Source organism: Adiantum capillus-veneris, chromosome 8 (genome assembly GCF_014529385.1).
Source record: "Adiantum capillus-veneris isolate H3 chromosome 8, ASM1452938v2, whole genome shotgun sequence".
NCBI classification, from domain to species: Eukaryota; Viridiplantae; Streptophyta; class Polypodiopsida; order Polypodiales; family Pteridaceae; genus Adiantum; species Adiantum capillus-veneris.
This window is the reverse complement of record NC_140938.1, coordinates 29,943,123-29,964,575: the sequence shown is the minus strand read 5'-3', so window position 1 is coordinate 29,964,575 and position 21,453 is coordinate 29,943,123. Positions and strand designations below refer to the sequence as shown.

General features: G+C 42.0%; 1 protein-coding gene across 1 annotated transcript; it reads right to left on the bottom strand.

Moving 5' to 3' along the window:
- Positions 1-18,567: 18,567 nt before the first annotated feature.
- On the bottom strand, positions 18,568-20,076 carry LOC147451881 (uncharacterized). Its single transcript, XM_086519181.1, has one exon. It carries the CDS (start codon positions 20,074-20,076, stop codon positions 18,568-18,570), a length of 1,509 nt encoding a protein of 502 aa, XP_086375307.1.
- Between the last annotated feature and the right edge of the window lie 1,377 nt (positions 20,077-21,453).

Genomic DNA, 21,453 nt, shown 5'->3' with positions numbered 1-21,453 from the left:
CCCACTTAAGCATCCATGGCAAACAATGGTCAAAATAGACGCCCCAAACCCATCATTCAAAGTATGGTTCTCCACAACTCGAAGAATGAGGAGCAGCAATGGGAACCTTAGGTTTTTCAAGAAGGTGCGTGGGTCTACATGCAACCTTCCGCAATCGGTCCCCATCGTGTTCGTGAAAGAACAAACGTTGATCTCCATTGGAAGGGAAGACTAATAGGCTTTAAGCAAGTAAGAGACAAGGGTATGGTGGCAATCGTTCAACATGTCTTCATGTTTGGACACATGCGTCTACGAGGGATCACTAACCCAAGGGATTTTCCTTGTAATTGTATGTCCCTTGCACTTCCATGGTTTTGGTGGTAACAAAAAATTGGACTTTTTACATCTCACGGACTGTTTTGTTTCTATGTAGATGTTTTCCCTTCTAGCCTTGTGGAGGAGCAACCGCTCTCGTGCCTTTCAGGCACATTTACGGCCATGCATGCAAGTCTTGGGGATATGCTCTTCTCCAACACAACTTCATCAAACCTTGCACGACAAAGGGTGTTCTTCTACACCCACAAGTACATTGTACCTATAGATGAGCAAGGCTATGGAGAGCTACAACCTTTGGAGGCTACAACCTTGCGTAGCATGGAGTGGCCAAAGCCAGATGCATTCACTGTAATGTCTTTGAAAGCCAAGATTGTAGCTGATGTGAGAGCATCATTAAAATTTGGAAAAGCCTTGCGTTCCGTTGGGCTTGGATGGTGTTGTCCTGCTCATGTCTTCGCTAGCATATTCGGATCTTTGCCTTTCCATCATACAAACACTATGTATGTTTGCAAAGATCTACATTACGATACATTGGAAGCTATCCTTGGCAACAAGTGGGGGTATCTTGAAGGACTTCACAATAGAGATCGCTTTCGGTGTCAGGTTGGAAGTTTCGGCATTGCTATCCGTTTCATCAAGGTGCGCTCCACCCTTTACGTGCGGTACTTCTATGAAAGATGGATGTGCAAGCTTGGTGAATGGATTCCATTGCAATCCACCAATGCTACAATTGAGGTATTTGATATTGCAATCAAATTGTCGAGTGGTGCTGTTGAGACCGTCCAAGTGAACAAGCATTGGGCATTGGCCAATGTGCGGGAGCACTTAGTGATAATGGGTTTAGAGCATGGAGAAGATACAAAATTTTGCATCAGACGACGTACGGTGAATGATTTTTTCTCTCTTAATTATGTTATCTTTATGTTCTTTGGATTATTCCTCACTCTAAGGTGGGTAAGCTATTTCTTTTTCTTTTTGCTAGATTCGTAGCCGCATGGAGAGCACGATTCAAATTGAAAAGGCGTGGATGACGGAAGAGAATCTGATTTTATCATTAGAGTAGTTATGTTTTGTACTTAAATTTCTTATAATATCACAATTGTAAGTTCAAACAGATGGTTGTATCAAATTTTGGCAATGCACATTATCTTAAAGTCGTAGTGATGTGTTTTTAGAGTTAAATGATTGTAATTTAATTTGAAAGTTTTTTATAACTTCTTGTTATTTGTGTTACTTTATGAAAACTGTTTAATATTTTAATTGTTATTATTATTATTATTATTTTTTTTTTGGGGGGGGGGGGGGAGCGCGCTATATAAAGCCTCCTAAACCCTACCATTTTCACAATTCACCTACATAGCCTGTTCACACTCTCATTTGAGCTCTAGCACTCTTTGCATTCCTACCTTAGCAGCTAGCAGCTAGCATCATGGCATCCTCCTCCACCCCTCCCGAAGCCATGCGTTACAACGCTTCCAAGCGTTTTTACAAACAACCGAGTGGCAATATCGTGACGATCTCCACAATTTCTTCACCCAATTCCCTGATGTGAACGCAACTATTCACCTAAACAACCAATCTTTTCAGCCTATCTTGGAATTTTTTGAAATCTACATCGACAAGTATGCTGTACCAATTGTCAGACAAGGGGAATTGTGGATTCCATGCGATTTGCTTCGCTACATACACAAAGGCGATCGGCCTTTCATCCACCGGCTTCAGTGATTTTGTGTAATTGCGGGTGAGTCAGGTCAGTACATTGAAGCTTCACGTTCGATAAAGAAGAAAGTCGGCACCCAGTTTCTAAGTCGCTTGGCGACTTTTGTGTTTCTTCTTGCGGAGGAACCTGAAAGATCTGAGGTGAGTTTGCCTCATTTGCGCCTTGGGGGTGTCGTCAAGGACACAAAGGAGCCCATTACAGCGCCCTGGGATGCAAGCAAAGAGGGCAATATTCTTGCCCTAACCTACCCAGGAGGTGTCATGGATGCCGCAAAATCCATGGGTGATGAGGGTGCAGAAGCATCCTTTAAGCCCGCTGCAAATGTGTCGGAGGAGACATTAACTCCGGAGGTTTTTTTTGAACACCTCTCCCCAATTGTCATAAATGGGGAGGAATATTTGTTTTTACATGATCTTGAAAAAACTTTTGACATCTGCATGGATGAGTGCCTGTCCATCCTCTGTGCCACTGTAGAGTCCTCTGCCGTTGACCCCTCCTCTGATCCACTGGATCGAAGCCTCCTACCCCTTGGAGAGAGTGTGGTAGATATAGTGGAGTTAGCAATGGTGGCGGTGACAGATGCACCGCACTCATCTGTGTCGGAGGATGAGTTTGTAGCTACACATGCATTGCTTGAAGCCCAACACACTCTTATGCCTGTTCATATAGATGAACTTGAGAGTGTCGCTATGGCCCCAATTCATCTATTTCTCTTGACAGCAAAGGCATAAACGATGAGGACGACAAAAAACAAGAGGTATTATTTAATTTTTGTTTTGTGATTACGTTAATTTTCATGGTTGCATTCTGAAATCTTATTTACCTATTGATTTCTTTGTAGAATGTTGTGGAGCTGGATGAGCATGCAGGTCGGGGAGGAGATGGTAGGCGCCAAGCTTTTGGATGGCAGTCATCCCTTGCGCATTACCTTGGCAAGCTCCCCCAGGAGGGCTTTGCGATAATCCACAAGGAGTACACTCCTTGTGGTCAATTTTGGGTGTCAATGATGAAAGCAATGAGCCGCATCCTATGCCTGTCAACCATATCTCAAGCCTCTCAAGTTATTTATCTTGTAAATAAATCTCTGGCCAGTGCTGCATTTGCGACACACATTCATGGTCGTGTGCTTTGTAACGTGGCCTTAAGCCAAGCTGTAGGTCTAAGCAATGTGGAACAAATTGCTTGGGATGTGCTGCACAAACAACTTCCCTGCGCCCAAGAGCACCGAGAAAACATTGCTCGCCATATCTTAGATGGCTCAAGTACTCAATAGTTGCATATATCTTGTAATTAACTCTTTCAAATTTGTAATGGGATATATCACATCTTTGTACTTTGCTATTTCAAATTTCGAATGGGACTTGATTTTAACTGTGAAATTCTGTATTGAGTTTATGGTACGATAGACAATAGGTGATTGGTTCTATCTTGTGATATGATTGTGCAATTCTTTGAACCAAAATCAAGAGTTTTTTTTTTCATATAAATAACACCATAAAGGCATAATATCATTGCATTTTTGTAAACCTAGCCTAGAGAAGGTAAAAAAAAGCTGTCTGGGGGCTTGCCGTGGCAGAGGCGCGCGAGAAGGAAAAAGTAACTGTTACTTTTGCCTTCTCGCGCGCCTCTGCCGCGGCAGGCCCCCAGCCAGCTTTTTTTTACCTTCTCTAGGCTAGGTTTACAAAAATGCAATGAGATTATGCTTTTTTGGTTTTTCAATCAACCACACTTGGTTGACACCTCTTCTATCAACATCTCTCTCTCTCTCTTTCTCTCTCTCTACTTAGTTTTACTCATATCACTTAACACAAATGTTCAGTACGATGGAAAAGAAATCACTAAAGCCACGACTCGTTATATTTGAAAAAGTTATCTTTACATTGCTAAAATTGCATAAAAGTCAAATTCAATCTCTCTCTCCTCTGATTCGACATGCAAGAGCTATATCCTTGGGCATTATTGTCACCCGTTTTGCATGAATAGCACACAAGTTAGTGTCTTCAAAAAGAGAAATTAGTTTATATTCTGCCACTTCTTGTAGAGCTTCTACGACGATACCTTGAACTCGAAATGCCATTCGATAACTTTGCATGATCTCTTTCACCAAACGTGCGAATGGTGCCTTGCGGATGAGAAGGTCTAAAGTTTTTTGATAGTGACGAATCTCTTGCAAGGCCTTTGGAATGCGTCGCTTCACAGCAGGAGCCCATTGTTGAGGGATGGTAGGATCTGGGACATGGGCCTTGCGAGAGCGAACCTTGAAAAACTTTTTCTTTCTACGAGAGGGCTTGCGAGGAGGAGCTTGCACATCTTCAAGGCCACCATGTGCTCCGACTAGCTCTTCAACTCCACCCTACGCTCCAACTGGCTCGTCTTCTACATCCTCAAAATCCTCTTCATTTAGTAACCCATGATCACGTCTAGGCTGATCTGACGGCAGAGCTCCGAAGCCACGTGGCAATGTCTTCCCAGTCGGGACTCGATGATTGCTTGGGATCTCCTGTCCACTCCATGGTGGGCTTTGTGCTTCGTTGTCCGTCTCGGTTTCTATGTCTGAAGTCACTACCCGTTTCTTCTTGCGTGAAGGTTGTCCATCTTGTTGCTCTTCACCTGACCATTTCCTCTCCATCTCTTCTAGGAGCTCTTGTTTGTGTATCCAAGGTGGTTTTTGAGCACCTTGTACGGATGAGTGAGGGTGAGCAAAAAAAGGTTGATCTTTTCTTGCTGTTTGCTTTGTGCGTGTCATTGTGTAAGAAGGGGCAAGATTGAAAATGAGACTCCCTCTTCTCTAAAAGCCCCCTATTAAAAAAAAAATAGGTCTCTTCACACTTGACCAGGCCACTTAAAAAAACTCTTAATATAATCAATATATAAAAAACAAAAAATGGATAAACGGAGAAGTATTATATGCAACTCAACAAAGACATCTACAAACATAAACATTACATTGCATAGCATCATTTGTTTTACATGTTGGGTAACCAACGTTTGCCCACTCTATGGCGATTTTCACGCCACCTAGCATGATTAAGGGGTCCAGTGGAGTTTAAAATTTCTCTTTAGCAGTAAGTCGAGATTGTCTCCTAACCTCCTTGGCAAGACTTGACTTTCGCGCTCGCTCTCTGGCATGACATCTCCCCAAAGAACAACGAAAGAACCAATCAAATATCTCCTTCATGTAGTTGGATCTCGTAGTTCCACCACAATGACGTGTATTTTTAAAGTAAACACCTTTGGCTCAATAATGCGATTTTTCCATTCCTTGAGTGCTCCACATGTCTAATGTACCATATTTTGACATAAACAATGCTCCATGCGCATACAAAATATGCTGCATCAAGAAAAAATGCTTAGATCAAATGAATGTTTATGTATAGCATCAAAATTTGAACTGAACAAAGTAACTTACCATGTAGTGTGTGATATTTCTCTCTCCCCACGCTTGCACAAATGCTTTAGTGAAATTCGAAATGTGATCTTTGAACAAATTTTGTTGCTCGCTCGTGCTTTGGGGTTTCTACATATTTGAAGCACTAACTCTAAGTGGTGCCACACTTGTCTACGCAGATTTACAAGCACGGGATTTGAATCTTGATCGGTCGTACACTTGCAAAGCGCTTTCCATAGCTCCCATGGAGTATCCTCCTCACCCCTCTCCTTTCGCATCTCTGGTTTCTTGAAAAACCTACGTGCTTTCACACCATTTATAGATACTTTTTGTGGCACTTCATGCATATTTTCCACCTCACCGATGATAGAAACATTGCCACCATGACATCCAATCGAATTTAGAATTGCTTCAACTATTCCAATGGCTTCCACGGATCTAGAAAGTGGTTTCATTGTGAAAGCGTACTCTATGTGAAGCTTTAACAAGCGATCAAATATACGCATAAAGGCATGCAAAGTGCAAAAGTGTACATTTGTAAGTGGAAAATTGATAATGGGATGCTATGTTTTATCTTTTGTCAACCGATTGGGGACCTCCATGATAGGACACTTCAGCACCGAGCACACCCAATCCCTTGCATCATCATCCATTGACCCTATTGCCTGACTTTCCTTGACACTTTTCTTTGAAGACGTGGAGCCACGAGTAATCTCCTTGTATCCTCGTACACAATATGGACAAGGAAGAAGTGATGAAGCACCTTGTTTACACCCAAGTATACATTTGATTGTTTTTAGATCACCTCCTAAGTGCCACTCAACATCAAATGTACCTACTCCATCTACTTCTAGCTTTTCTCCCTCTAGTTGTGCCTTAATAACCTCTGTGATCCACGGGATCATAAAGAAGACTCATGCCACCACCTCATGAGTCTCTTTCGGAACTTCAAAAGATCCTAACCACCATATTTCTTTTTCCGATTGTACACTAAATGATGGTTTCTGAGAATGATCACCGATAGCATCGACTTTTGTAAAAAACATTGCCTCATTCATGAGTGTCACACTCATACGTTCCAATCTCCGTCCTTTGACAATTTGACATTCATCTAGCTTAAGAATAAATATGAGGTTCTCTCCAAGTACTGAAACAACACAGGAATTGAATTGTTATACTAAATGATATTCAATACAAATAAAAAATGACATTATAATTTGTATTACCTTGTGGAGACACAGCATAAAATTTAACCATAGCTCGTTGTAGTCGTTTCAAGTCAACAAAAATATTGTTGAATGGATGATAACCAAAAGACTTTGCCCTATTAGGAATAGTATTGCCTCCCTTTATATTACCACGTGACTTGGCACTTGTGGAAGAGTACATCATGGATCCTTCAATGTGTTTGTATTCGCCAAGGGATTCCCGAACGAGATCATTGTTTGCTTTTTTTGCAAGTCGGACCCTATGTGGAATAGGAAACAAATTCTTGGTGATGCCTTGCTCTCGTAATGCATCTTTCATCAATCCATGAAGTGCATGATATGCATTTGTGCTGATCCCAACCTCATCACAAGCTCTCTGGACATCATCCTTAGACACAAGGTTAGAGATCTTTTTTAGGATCTCCTTTGTGATGGCATCTTTCATGTGTTTGGCCTTTTCACAACCTATGATGTAAAGTATATCTTCCTTTGAGATGCATCCTAGGAGAAGATTGCAACGGTCCTCTTGTCTAAAACTTCCACACACATCTTGTATATATGTCCTATTTCAAAAGGTGACTCAAGTTACAAATTGATGGAAATTATTTGAGAGTTATGAACACTATAAATTAAAAAAAATACATGGTTGCCGTGATCCGCTTCTTATGTGCCCCTCCATTAGAGGCTAAGTTTTCAATGGAAGAGAACTCCCTCTTACGCTCACGCATGCCAAATGGAGTGGCTTTTAGCTGCATCATTGAGATTTGTAGCTTAGTTACCTCTGTTTCTGTAGCTTTCATCTCCTCTTTAAGATCTTTGAGTTGTTTCTCTGTGGAATGTAGTTGTTGTTGGAGATTTGTGGAATGAATGTGTAACACTTGGAAATATGCAGACGCACCTGCGTGATTGGAGTCCAATCTCTTACAATACCCAAGAAGACCACGTTCTCCTTCTCCTACATATTTGATTAAGCTTGGGAGTGTACAAAATGTCGGATGATAGCCCACGACCGGATCTTTTGGATACAACCCTCCATCAACACAAGTCAACATTGGTTTCTCCTTGAAACCGTCGTACGGATGCCGGTTGAGATGCTTTCTCGTCATTTTTTTGTGTGGGATCAAATTCGATCGGTAGACGTAGACTGACATTAGTTGACCTAGTAGATGACGACGCAGGTGATTCATTGGTTATGTCGCGAAGAGACATGGTGGAAAGTTATGATGGGGAAAAAAATTGATCAGATATACTTTTTGGGATAAACAGACAATTTTTGGGATAAAAAGACTTAAAAATATTTTTTTTTATATGTAGACATATATAGGTTCAATTTTTGAGCTCAAAGGAGGGAAATTTTTAAATTTTAAAAATTTCAATTTTTAGGCTTTATTAGATGGACGTTTTGATGATGTGGCATTATCTATTTATTCTTGGAATTAATGTAGAGAGAGACCCAAGGAATTTTAGATTTGGAGCTTATAAAAGCTAGATTCTTCTAAAAAAATAATGTTATATATATATACATATATAGGGACCTTTTTAAAGCTTAAAAGATCCATTTTGAAGATTTTATTAAAAAATCATTTTTTGGGGTGAATTGATGCACGAGCTGAAAAGTGGAAGATGTCATAACTACTTACTCTCTTTGTGGAATTAATGTAGAGAGGGACCCAAGGAATTTTAGATTTGGAGCTTATAAAAGCTAGATTCTTCTAAAAAAATAATGTTTATATATATATATATATATATATATATATATATATATATATATATATATATAGGGACCTTTTGAAAGCTTGAAAGATCCATTTTAAAGATTTTATAAAAAATTCATTTTTTTGGGGTGAATTGATGCACGAACTGAAAAGTGGATTTTGTCATAACTACTTACTCTCTTTGTTTGGTGATAGGTAGAGAGAGAATGGTTCTTCTCTCTACTTTTACTCCTCTCTCTCTCTTTTTACCCCCCTCTCTCTCCTACTTTATCCCCCCTCTTCCTCCTACTTTACCACCCTCATTCCCTACTTTCCCCCCCTCTCCTATCTAGAGAGAAGTTAGAGAGAGAGCTACAAAAGTAGCCCTATTTATTGTCTTTGTTCCCTCCATCCCCTACAAAATTAGCTTTAATCCCTTAAAATTAGGAATCCTTACATGGCCCCAAGAGGGTCCAATTTTTTCCTAATGTCAACTTTTCACCATCTGAGCCAAGTTTAGCTGCTTCTATCATATCACTGACCATGATAGCCCAAACTTGATCCTGTTTAGCCAAGGAAACAACAAACTTGGTGCAACAAGCTTCTACATGGGCCACAGGGTTGAGAATTCCGAGGCCTGCTTGATTCACCGGTCGAGCAACTGATTCCCACCCGGCCCATTGCCATGACCTAGAGGATTTTGTGTTGTTTTTCCATAAAAACCTTTTTACTGGTTTTAAGAACTCTTTCCAGTGACACTTAGCCATCTTGAGAAGCGGGCTAGTGAAGACAATGTAAGGAATCATAAAGGCATTCATCACTTTTATCCGACTTGGGAATGGGAGAAGAGCATATTCCCACCTACTCATTTTTGTTTTGATTTTTTCAAGCACCCAGTCAAATCTTTGCTTGTGAGTCACATCCACCCCCAAGGGGGCTCCAAGATGTCTGAATATATTCCCTTTTGTGACAATCTCCCCCGACCAGACAGAAGGGTCAAATGAGTCATTTTTCGATAGGGAGATCAGCCTTGACTTCTCTATATTACACTAGGACCCCAAAGCTCTTGAGAATATTGTACAATCTCTAGATCTTTTCTGATGACCTGGGGGCACGCCTTCAAGAAGAGGAGAGAATCATCTGCAAAAATTTTTGCTAGGAGTTGGCTATTTCTTGGCAAAGCAAGGCCTTGCAATTCCCCTCGTTCCACACTAGCTTCGAGCGTCATGATTCAAGGATGTGATCCTATGGCGAAAAGTAGGGGGGCGAGAGGGCATCCCTGCTTAATAGACCTTTTGACCTCAAAAGATCCCACAATTCTATCGTTGAATAGGAGCTCTGACTTGCTTCCAGCCCCTAGTACGCGTACCAACCGACATAGGTGAGGCCCAAAGCCCAGAGCTTCCATGACGACTTCTGTATATGTCCATGTTATTCTGTCATAAGCCTTGTCGAGGTCCAATTGCAGCAGAATGCACTCGTGCTTTGTGACGGTTGCATATTCGATCCCACCATTGTTGCCAAGATGTTATCGTAAATGGACCTTCCTTTTATGAAGCCATGTTGATGGGGAGAGATGATCTTGGTTGGTAAGGGGGCTAGTCTGAGGGCTATTGCTTTAGCTATAATTTTGTAGGCCACCGATATCATCGTTATAGGGCGCCAATGTTTCAGTTGAGAACAACATATCTATTTTGGGATGGGTTTGATGAGTCTTACTATACACCGAGCGACATTTTCCGAGCAAACCAAAATCCGAGCGAATATATATACGACATGGGTCTAATTGTAGAGCCCTCTTCTCCATGTGTGTGTGTGTGTGTGTGTGTGTGTGTGTGTGTGTGTGAGAGAGAGAGAGAGAGAGAGAGAGAGAGAGAGAGAGTTCATGCACTAGCAAGAGTACCTAGCATTCAAGAGCTTTCCTTGTCGGACAAGCTGGATTAAAGAAGTTTAAGCTATTTGATTTCTTCAGCTTGAAAACTGAAGTGATAAGGCCAAATCCACAACACGTGGCGTCGCTGCATATCTTAAAGACAATCTATCCTAATGGGTGTTTTTACACTCTCATTTTTTGAAGTCTTGGAAGATACCTTTGCAACCTCATAGCCATGGACAGAAACTCCTCGAGTAGCCCAGAGCATTGATCTTGTGATGCCATCATCATAGTAAAAGTCATTGTCCTGGTCATTGCTATTTTCCTTGTGAGCTCCCCTCTATTAGGCTCCCTACCCTACATTGTTTGAGAAAACTTATTTTTCCAAACATATAAATTTTCTTTTCTTGAATTTAGCATAAGAGAAAATTTTCAAAAAGTAGATTTGTTTTTTAGGTTTTTACACTAATTTTCTCTATTTTCAGGTGGAATTTCTCATTTCCCCCTTGCCGTCAACCGACATTTTTGAAATTGAAAACGGCACTATATTAAGGTGAGACACATTTTTTTCTCAAACACTACTACTCTACGTCCTTGCCTGATAGCTATCATCTCTAGATTGCATTTCTGCCTTTCACGATGCGACGGCCCATGTTTGTCCTACCTTTTCGTTCTTCGCCCCAAGATTCCTATTAATCCCACACTTTCAAAACTTGACCCACCTACTATATACTCTTCATTAAACAAAAACAAATTATTCAAAGAAGGCTTCAAATATTGATTTCCCCTTGGACCAGCTAGGGCATTCCCCCTCTTGCCGTGCTCGTCCTCCCCTCAAACCCTCTTTCTGGTGATGCTTTTCCTCCCTCCGCACCACACCACCTGCTCACCTTTAGCCACACACACAAAGATCCACGTACTCCCGATCCGGACCACTTCGGTGCACCGTTTATGCGTGGAAACTATCTGGCCATATCCCTTCTTTGAATTATGAGTGGAAAACATGTCATCAAGGCCCCTTATTGCTGTGAATAAGTTGTGGAAGGGTGTATCACTGTTCTACTAAATGTGTAAGCATTCACTGTACTTGGCATTGCCGTCCGATTATGTGCTGTAAAATTGCCAGCTTGCAAAAGGGAGAGAGAGAGAGAGAGAGAGAGAGAGAGAGAGAGATAAGCATTGGGAAGCAGGTATTATGTGGACCTATATGGGAAGTTCTTTTAAAAAAAAGGGCTCCACCCCACTGGTCTGCTGCTGCAACCAGTCCGCGCCAGCGCAAACTGGTTGCAGCAGCAAACAGGGAGCTACTAGAGCATGCGGAACCACAGGTTGAGGAAGCAACAATAGATTGAAGGGATTGGATTGCGGGCACATACGACAATCCTGCCTCCAACTGTCTGCGTTGTTGAACGAGGATCCCTTGGAATATTTCTCTGTGGCCCTCAACCCCGACGAGCTGCAGCAGCTCCAGCTCCCCCTCAAGATCAACCGCCTGCGCTTCAAGGCTGCTGCTGCCGCACATCCTCTGACTTCACTTACCGGTGGAAATGTGAGAACGTGTATAACGACTAGCTATGCTCACAAAACCCTTTAATTGGTCCCTTAGATTCTCCTTGGAATCTGCAAATCTGAAGGAAAAATAGCCATGTTGCACAATCATCATCTGTCTCGCCATCGCCCTCTCTACTTGCCCCCTTTTCCTTCCTTCACCATAGTACTAACCTCATTTTCCTCCTCCTTCCTTCTTCCTCTCTCTCTCTCTCTCTCTCTCTCTCTCTCTCTCTCTCTCTCTCTCTCTCTCACAGCCTATGATCTCTTCGACGAAGTCCACATTTTAGCTTTACCAGTGCCATGCCTTTGACAGTGTGTTGTTGCACTGAGTGCATCTTGCATCGATAGCCGCTGCACTCACTGCCTCTTGCAGAACTTGTAAAGGAGACTTTAGGAATCAATGTTTTTAACAACTAAGCAAAGCAGCAACTAATAGACATCTATTTATTTCATATGAGCCTCATAGAATGGGCCCTTTCGTTTGTGTTCTTAGCAAAACTTAACATGGATTAACTGTTAGTCAAGTATGGTAAAAAGTAATAGAAAATACGTACCTCAAGAATATTGTTGAAGTAGTTGGGTATGCTTGATCTCATCATGCATTGGGCACATTAAGTCATTATCGCCAATGCATACGACATCGATGTAGTTATAGCCGGTACATCCACAGCTTGTTGCTCTCATTTCCTCCACCATCCACCCAGTGTCAAGCTAGCAAGAGGAAAGGGAGGGAAGCTCAAGGGTGTTGCACTATGAAGCTGAGAGGAGACAGAGAATGGGCTTGTTTCTGCTTAGTGGATTTTTTTCAAGCTTTAGGATGTTCCTGGAGTGTTGAATTTTTTGCAAAATCTAGTGCCAATATTTGAGAGGAGGTATGCCACATGGAGTTGAATTGTATATGTTTCAAGTATGAAGAGATTGCTTGTGTCTCGTGTATTAAATTTTCAAATGGTTCTAAAATCTCATTTTGTGTCGATTCAGTGTCAAATTTGTGGTAGAGAAAGTAATGTGCATGGCATAATTATTTTCTTTCACCGTTGTTGCTATTGTATCACTTTGCTCGGATTTGTCTTCGCTCGATTTTTTTTGCTCGGTGATTAGAAACCCCCGGTTTGATAAGCCCTCTCTTTACACTTACCTCCAACGAACCTTCGACCATGGCTTTATTGGACAATCTTGTGATTGGGGCCCTGAGATCATCCCAAAATTCTCTATAGAATTCCACTGTCATCCCATCCCAACCAGGGGACTTTTCTTTGCCAAGGGCTTGCAATGCTAGTGAACATTCTTCTTCGGAGCATGCCCGTTCCAAGAAATTAGCTTATGAGTGAGGAATTTCCTTCTTGACACTCTGCAGTAAGGTCCCTCTGGCTTCTTCCACTTCTTGGGATTGGATCTCTGGCCGTCCAATGATTTGACTAAGATAGATCAACATCAGACCAGCCATCTCATCCTGGTTATGAACTACTATCCCTTTCTCATCATAGAGCGAGCGGACGTGGCCCCGGCTCTTCTTGATTTTTAAACCCTAAAAAATTGTGTTTGATTGGAGGCTTCAGGTTGAAGGAAAGTCTCCCTCGACAGAAGCCTTACCTTTTTTATATCTTCTAACTGCTCATTAGCAAGGTTGGATTTGGCTTTGAGCCATCGTTTGTGCTCCTCCTCAGTAGCATGCCCATTGGCTTTTATGGAGGTAAGCAGCTAGACCTCCGCTGTAAGATGCAGACGGTGTACCTCCCTAGATTTCTTGAACCGAGGGCCCGAGGTTTTGATTGCTTTTGGGATGCTTCGAGCAAAGAGGTCCCACGCATTGTGTTTGTTGAGGTTGACATATTTTTTGAGCTTACCCACTGCTTTCTTGGTTAGATTCCTGAAAAGAGGGTCTTTGAATAGGTGTGCCCCTGTTACTAACAATTTTTTCTCACCTCTTGGGGTCTCTTCCTCCCCTTTATTCTTCTTAAAATGTATGTGCAGAGGAATGTGATCCGAAAGGCTTTTTGTTGGGACTACCTTCATCTCCATCGACGATGGTATCCAGTTAGCTTGGTGTGAGCAATAGCCTCTGTCCAGCCTTGAGGCAGTGAGGGCATACTAGAGGCTTGTGAGGTGAAACCAAGCATGCTATTCCATGGGCCAACTTCCCATAAGTCGATCATCGCCCACTTTTTGCACAAACTTTTCCATTTAGACCTTTCCGAGCCACAACCAACATACTGGAGGATCCTGTTCTATCCTTGCTCTTTTCTACCATATTGAAATCACCAACCAACAACCACTCACCTTCAATAGGAGTATCTCTAAGATGCATCGACACTTTAGCTCTTTGTTTTGCATTGCAAGGGCCGTACACATTCACAACGGTGAAGGGAGGCCCTTCCCATCTGATTCTAATCCCCAAGATTTTGTCGGATGGGTGGTTAAGAACCAACTTCGGCTCCAATTCTCTGTTCGCAATGCTAAGGACGCCACTAAAACCGTTACTTCCTTCTCCATAGAATACCAGTTTCTTTCCTAGCACATGCTTTCTCTTGCTATGGGCATCTAAGTGGTGTTCTTGGATGGCCCAGTAGTTGACTGTCTTCTCCTTTTTTACTTCCTCCCAGAAAAGGGTACTCTTCTTACGTGTTTTCAACCCCTTTACGTTCCAAGATTGGATAGTGAGAGACTCCATCATTAATGCGGAGTTCATTGGGATAGAGGAACAAATTCTTCAACATCCAAGCAGTGGGACAGTGAACCCCCCTCCTTTCAAAGTGGTGGATGATGAATTAGATCCTTTCACCTCAAGTGTTCTCACGACTTGAAGCACTTTGGAGTCTCTTGCCACTACCTTCACTCTTTTGGCTCTTTTTAGACCAAGGACTTGGATAGCCGTCACCGTTGTCACTGTCATAAAATTGGGGATAGCAGCGGGAGTACTGATCCTATTATTATTGCCTGCACTTTCAGAAGTGTGTATGGGAATCAATTCCTCCACAATATTGTCCTGCATCTTAATATCCATTTTGTCACATACCATACCTCCTTTATCCTTCTCTGCATTTACCCCTTCGTTACTGCCTCATTGCTTCTCTAGCCCTTCTATTGGGGAATCCATTTTACTGGGGGCCTGTGCTGCCGGAGCTGCAGTATCATTAGACTTCAAGGGGCTGTCCTTGGCAAAGTGTCCAAAGTTGTTGCATTCAAAAAATGCCCCAAAGTATGTTCCAAAGTTTAGCGGAATAGTAACTAGCCTTGCTCCGACATTGATAACCATGCTCTTAGGTGGCGTTTTAGACACATCCCAGCCTAAACAAACCTTGTTTGAGGTTCTGCCAAACTCTCTCTTGCTAGGTATAAATAAGGGAGTGCCCAATTGGCTAGCAAGCATCTTGAGATTTTCCCACAGCCAGCTAGGTAGACCCACAAGCTCAACCCAGACCGGATGAAACCCTTGTAAAGATTCAGCTGAGTCGAACACTGGCTCCCAAGGCACCATACAAACCGTAGTCCTATTAAAGACTAGGGGCCCTTTGTCAAGGATATTTTCCACATCGGAGGCCTTTTTGAATCTCATTGAATAGAATACTTTAGCTAGGTAAAAAGTACTTTCAACTGCTCCTCCATGACCCAGAATCTGAGGGCCTTGAAGCCATTGAATCATCTCAAACCTGTTCAGGATTCTTCCAATGAACCCAAATACAAGCGTTAGCTTAGCTTTCCTGGCTAACTGTTTTTTGATAATTGCTGGTGGTATCGCTACAGTAATAGCCTCGGCAACCTCCACCTGCTGGGGCAAAGACTTTTTTAAAGCGAAAAAGACCCTATCTGCCAACCCGTCTTCCACCAACCCACTGTAATCTGTTTGGGAGCTAGTTCTTTTGTTGTTGCTAGGGCCGGATTCAATCATTTTGTTGACTTCCTTAAGCTCTTGCTGAAGTCTAGCTCTTGTATTCTGCAGTTTTTCAATATCTCCTTCACTCCACAACCCTTCTGCTGAGCCTTTTCCACAATCCTTGGTGTTAGGCCCCTTGAGTATGCTAGCAAACGAGGTGCCTGGCCTGCGACTTGTAGATGGACTTGACACCTTATTTACGTTCGTACATATGGGACCCTGAGGAGCCCCGTCTTTGAGGGTTTTAACCTCAAATTTGAACCCTTGGCTAGCCCATTTTCTCTCTTGGTTCCTCAGAAGGCGCTTTTCCAATCAATACAATTTTTTCCTTTTTCATGGTTGAAGCCTTCGACGAATTGGGGCTCGACATTTCCGCATCATGTAACGGTTTCAAAACCAAGCCGTTGCCTTCATCCATTGGCACTGCTAACCTCCATTTCGGATAATTTACCTGCCGCTAACATTTGTGAAAATTTTACAATATCTTCGCCTACGACTAACGCATCGGGTTCTGTTACCAAGTGACACACAAAAAGAGAGAGCAATAAACTCCCCTTCCAAAAGGGAGATCTTAATAAAGGATAATATTCGCTTACACTCCCCACTAGGTGGTGGTGAAGAGCCTAGCGGGATAAGTAGAGGCTCAACTAAGCTATATGCACATTCGATTATTAAGTAGGCTCAAAATGCACTTACTAAAGCTAATAATCGTGATGGAAGCATACCCAAAAGCGATTATTAACGCAAAGGAGTGGTTAGACAATAATTGCAACTTCAATCTGCGATGCTCAAGGCACTGGGGAAGCACCCCTAGCCGAGTCTTACAGTACTGCTGATTGCGAGCTTTCGGTGATCGGTCCCACCAATACACCGGATTCCATGAGAACTTTGTAGTTAAGCATGGTTGGGCCAGAACAACAATGGGATGGGTGAACTCTCAGGAAGTCCTGTGTTGCACCCTTCCTTTTGCCTGCCAAGTTGAATTTGGCCCAACACCCCCCTATCCACCCCCTCAGGATCGGGTCCACCATCGCACCTATGAAGACCCACGATCCATGCTTCACACAACCAACCCGTTGGGCCACAACGATATTTAAAATAACTTCTTGAATGCAGGTGATATGAGGAGGTTTTGATAAGTAATTTCCTCGAGCATCATTCTCCCACTTTCCACACTATACTCACACCACTTTGTTTTCTGCTTTCTAATTACTATCACATTGTGAAAACATTCAAGTTGTTTTATTAGTTTATGATAAATATTCATTCCAATATTATTAAAACTAGTAAAACGGCGCTGCCGCCGAAGGCGGCATGGCCTCTATTACCCTCAAGCTCTTTGCTCTTGAAAAATTTTATAAAAACAGGTGAACATTTACTCACTGTCTCTCTCTCTCTCTCTCTCTCTCTCTCTCTCTCTCTCTCTCTCTCTCTCTCTCTGTGTACACCACCGAAGGAGTTGAAATCTAGTATAGCCGCCCTCTTCTGGTGCCCCCCCCCCCCCCCCCCCCCCCCCCTCTCTCTCTCTCTCTCTCTCTCTCTCTCTCTCTCTCTCTCTCTCTCTCTCTCGCAGTCATCAGGGCTATAGGGCACTCTTTCATCAGTCCTCCTTCAAATTTAAAATGTAGAGGTAAATCTCAAATTTTGTAGGTGGGATTACACTAAACCTTGGTGTTTTTCAAGAATTTTCCTTTGTATACATATTGGGTGGATCTCTCTCTCTCTCTCTCTCTCTCTCTCTCTCTCTCTCTCTCTCTCTCTCTCTCTCTCTCTCTCTCTCTCTCTCTCTCTCTCTTTGTTGTCCATGTATTGGGCTCTCTCTCTCTTTCTCTAGCTAGAGAGAGAGACATAGCTCTCTCTCTCTCTCTCTCTCTCTCTCTCTCTCTCTCTCATGCTTGATAAGAGAGAGAGAGAGAGAGAGAGAGAGAGAGAGAGAGAGAGAGAGAGAGCGGTACTGTATGTGTTTGAAATTTATAAGATGGACAACATGAAAACCTTTATGCAGCAACTTAAACAAGAGTCATCACAACATATTTTCAAACTAACTTTGCACTAACATATACAGAGTAAGTGATATTTCCCATGTCAAAAAATATAACATGCGTAGAGACTTAAGATTTATACGCTCAAAAGCGTAGCCTACGACATGCCTTGTTGCGGTATCGAACCACCCATGGCCCACGATGTAAAACACATCTACCAATCACTGGAGGAAGAGATCCTAACACAAAAACACGTAGGAACCAAAGACTAAGATTCTGAGCAAACATAGCATTAATTGGACGAGTTCTGCCTAACTCTGCAATGGTGACACGTGCTCTGAATCCTCTCTGAATAGCAACTTGAATGTAGCATAGTAAGCTCGGATCATATGAAGCATGATATATACCCACCATCAAGAATTCTGGGTAATATTGTGATCTATAGCCAAACAAAAAGCTATTAATATAGATAGATATTTTGATACACAAAAGCTATTACTTTACTATATCAACATCAACATTGTTACCTTGCTACATCCAAGTCCTTGAGTAGATGAATCACCTGCATGGCTGTGATTGGACCCCTCCATAATGGTGGATCTAATACATAATCGTTGACTGTGAGATTTAAATTCTTTAAAGTATCGAAATGTCACAAACACACATATACAATATTTTACCTCGGACGTGTCGAGGTCGTCTCCCTAGTGTGTAAGTCACAGAGGCGTTAGGATCCATCTTCATTCATACATATACATATACATAAAGGATTAGAAATTCATCAAAAAGCACATGAATCATAAATCTCTCAACACTAATAAATCTTAGTCAATTGTTTCAGCGAATATACCTTGCTTGAGGCTACACCATGTTTCATAAGAAGATACTAAGCTTATAAATGACAAAGAAATAGTTGCGAGAGTCACCGTGCTTTTTTATTGGATGAAACATATCCAACCACGTTAAACCCCATGGCAAGGGGGTGGCAGGGGGCAGGTCAATTGCAACACCTCTTTGTAGACAATATTAGAAGTGTATGTTCTTTGATCTCCATGTCTACTAATGCTTGTTAAGTGACTATCACCAACCACAACCTTGATGGCAGAAGAGGATCTCACGCGAGACATTGCCACATACAGTTGACCATGGGTGAAAATAGGTGTTGGGAGATACAATCCAAGAACTCCCAATGTTTGGCCTTGCGCCTTGTTGATTGTCATCCCAAAAGCACAACGTAGGGGAAATTGGCGGCGTCTCAAATCAAAAGGGAGACCTTCTCTAGATCCCATGAGAAAATCAATCCTTGGAATGAACACTGCATTTCTTGCATGTGACCCTGTAATGATTTCTGCTTCAATCACTTTGCTGTGGAATTGCTTACAAATCAAGCATGTCCAGTTACAAAGACCACTTCTTGGATCCAAATTGCGAAGCAACATAACTGGAGCATTCTGTTTCAATTGTAAAATATGCGGTGGAAAACCTCCCCCAAGATCTAAACTATTTACAAACTCACTTGTGAATAAAATGCTATCACAATTTGATTCACACACTAAGTCCGCACTGACATATTCCTGATAAGTACCAGGAAATTGCTGCAAGCCCAAATTGTTTATAGCATCCACCTCCTTGTTCCGTGGAGCCAAAATTGCTCTATCCTTGAAAAAGATTGCATGGCAAGTCTGTGTTTCAAGGTCTCTATATATGCAAGCAACCAATGCTTGCAACTTATTTTGTGGTAGCATCATGCAGGCCGGAAAGGCCACATTATCAAGTATGTCCCCATCACAAATATCGCCATTACCAATATCAAGTGTCCATTGCACAAACTCTCTTTCAATAACATTACTTAAACAATTGACCACTTGCATATTCTGTGTTAGATGCATGATTTCTGTACGTTGCCAAATGTATGAGTGGCACAAAGATGCATTAACAATGTCTTCTCTTCCCCCTTTATGCACAACAAGTAATATCTGTCTAAAATCACCACCAAGGAGGAGAACCTTTCCACCAAACAACATGTCATTTTTCATGACATCTCTTAGTGTCTTATCAAGAGCCTCAAAAGCGTGTCTATGAGCCATGGGGGCTTCATCCCATATGATTAGTGAACTCATTCGCAACAGCTCAACAAGCTTGCTGTTTCCTTTAATGTTACATGTGGACTCAGAAGTTATATCAATAGGGATCTTGAATCTAGAGTGTGCAATCCTTCTGTTGTCGAGAAGTTGTGCTGCAATCCTGAACGATGCACATGCCAAAGCAACTTTGGGCTCTCCGCATATCCGAGAGAGCAATTCATTGTAGAGATAAGTCTTTCCCGTTCCACCTGGCCCATCCAAGAAAAAAACAATCCCTCTGCTCATGCCAGCTGCTTGTAAAACCCGATTGTAAGCTTCCCTTTGTCCAACATTGAAAGATGATTCCATTCGAGCAGACAATACTCTTTGTTCCTCTCTGTTATACATGACTCTTGAGCAAGCACTCCATGCTCACTCATAATTTGCAATGTGTGATCCACCTAGGGCATTCCAGAATAATCCAAGAGCCTCTTTCCATAGTGTTGAAGCATTGTCTCTAAGTTTGACAAAGCTTGGTTTTGTGCCATGTGTTCACATCATTTGTGCGAACCCTCATACGATATACATGGTCCTCAGAAAGCTCCTTACAGAATCGATTCCGCAATGCACCAGGATGTATTGGATGCCAAAAAACCAAAATGACTACATACAGTAGGCGCAATTGTTGCCATGTTTGTTGAAAAGAAGCTTCTTCCAAACAAAGAAACCATTCATCATCAACTTGCAGTAATCCTCATGAATTACATGTTTCTTTAAATGTGTCATATACTCATCCATTGAAGGTTCTAATATCCTCAAAAGACTTACATCCTTTGCACATGTTGAGTAGCATACGCAAATAGTACAAATATCCAGCATTGGGAACAATGTGGTACATTCTTCCAATCATGTCACCAATCCGTCTTTGAGTCCATGTTCTACTTGCTGGCTTCCAAACCCACTTTGTTGGGAAGTCCATGTACAACAAATCGTTGGCCTCTGGATATTGTTGATTTGCAACAAACCACTCAGTGAGCGTTGTCTTTTTGCTGACCTCTCCCTCCACCACACTCTGTACAGTCGCTCTGTCTCGATGAAGATGACTTGATTTTGATGAGGCAAGTGAACTTGGAGCCGTGGTATTTCAGGTTCCTCTTGATGCATGTGAAACCCAAGTATACGCCAGATAGCCTCAGATGCTGATACATATCGAGCATTAAGATAATTTGTAACTTCATTTAAAAGCCCTTCACTATCTTGTAGAATAACAGTGGCCCTGTCATGTCCCTTATACAGATACTTGTAGAGATATTTCACAGCAGATATAGTGGAGCAAACCTCCACATTGATATGTGCATTGTACCTTATTGACAAAAATGTATTGTATGGAACAATCCATTTATTACTCATTTGCACTTTATTACGAACATTGTAATTTCCATCATCCCTCCTCATGTACGTTGGGTATCCATCCATAGCCACAGTAGTCGATGCACTAAAGCTTCGAGGATATTTAAACCTGCACTTTCCATCTTTCATACATAGAGCATTCTTATTCAAGTTTCCATACGGGCCATGCACATTACACCGACTGATAACATCATACAACTGTGGAAATATTACTTTATCAGGAAGCTCCGCACACACAATCTTATCATAATGCAATGTCTCTGTTGGCTTATGCTCAGATGCAAGTATCAATAGAATGTGAGCATGAGGAAGGCCTCCTTTTGGAACTCAATCACAAAAATGTGTCCAATGACCTTACCAAAAATAGCTCTCTTA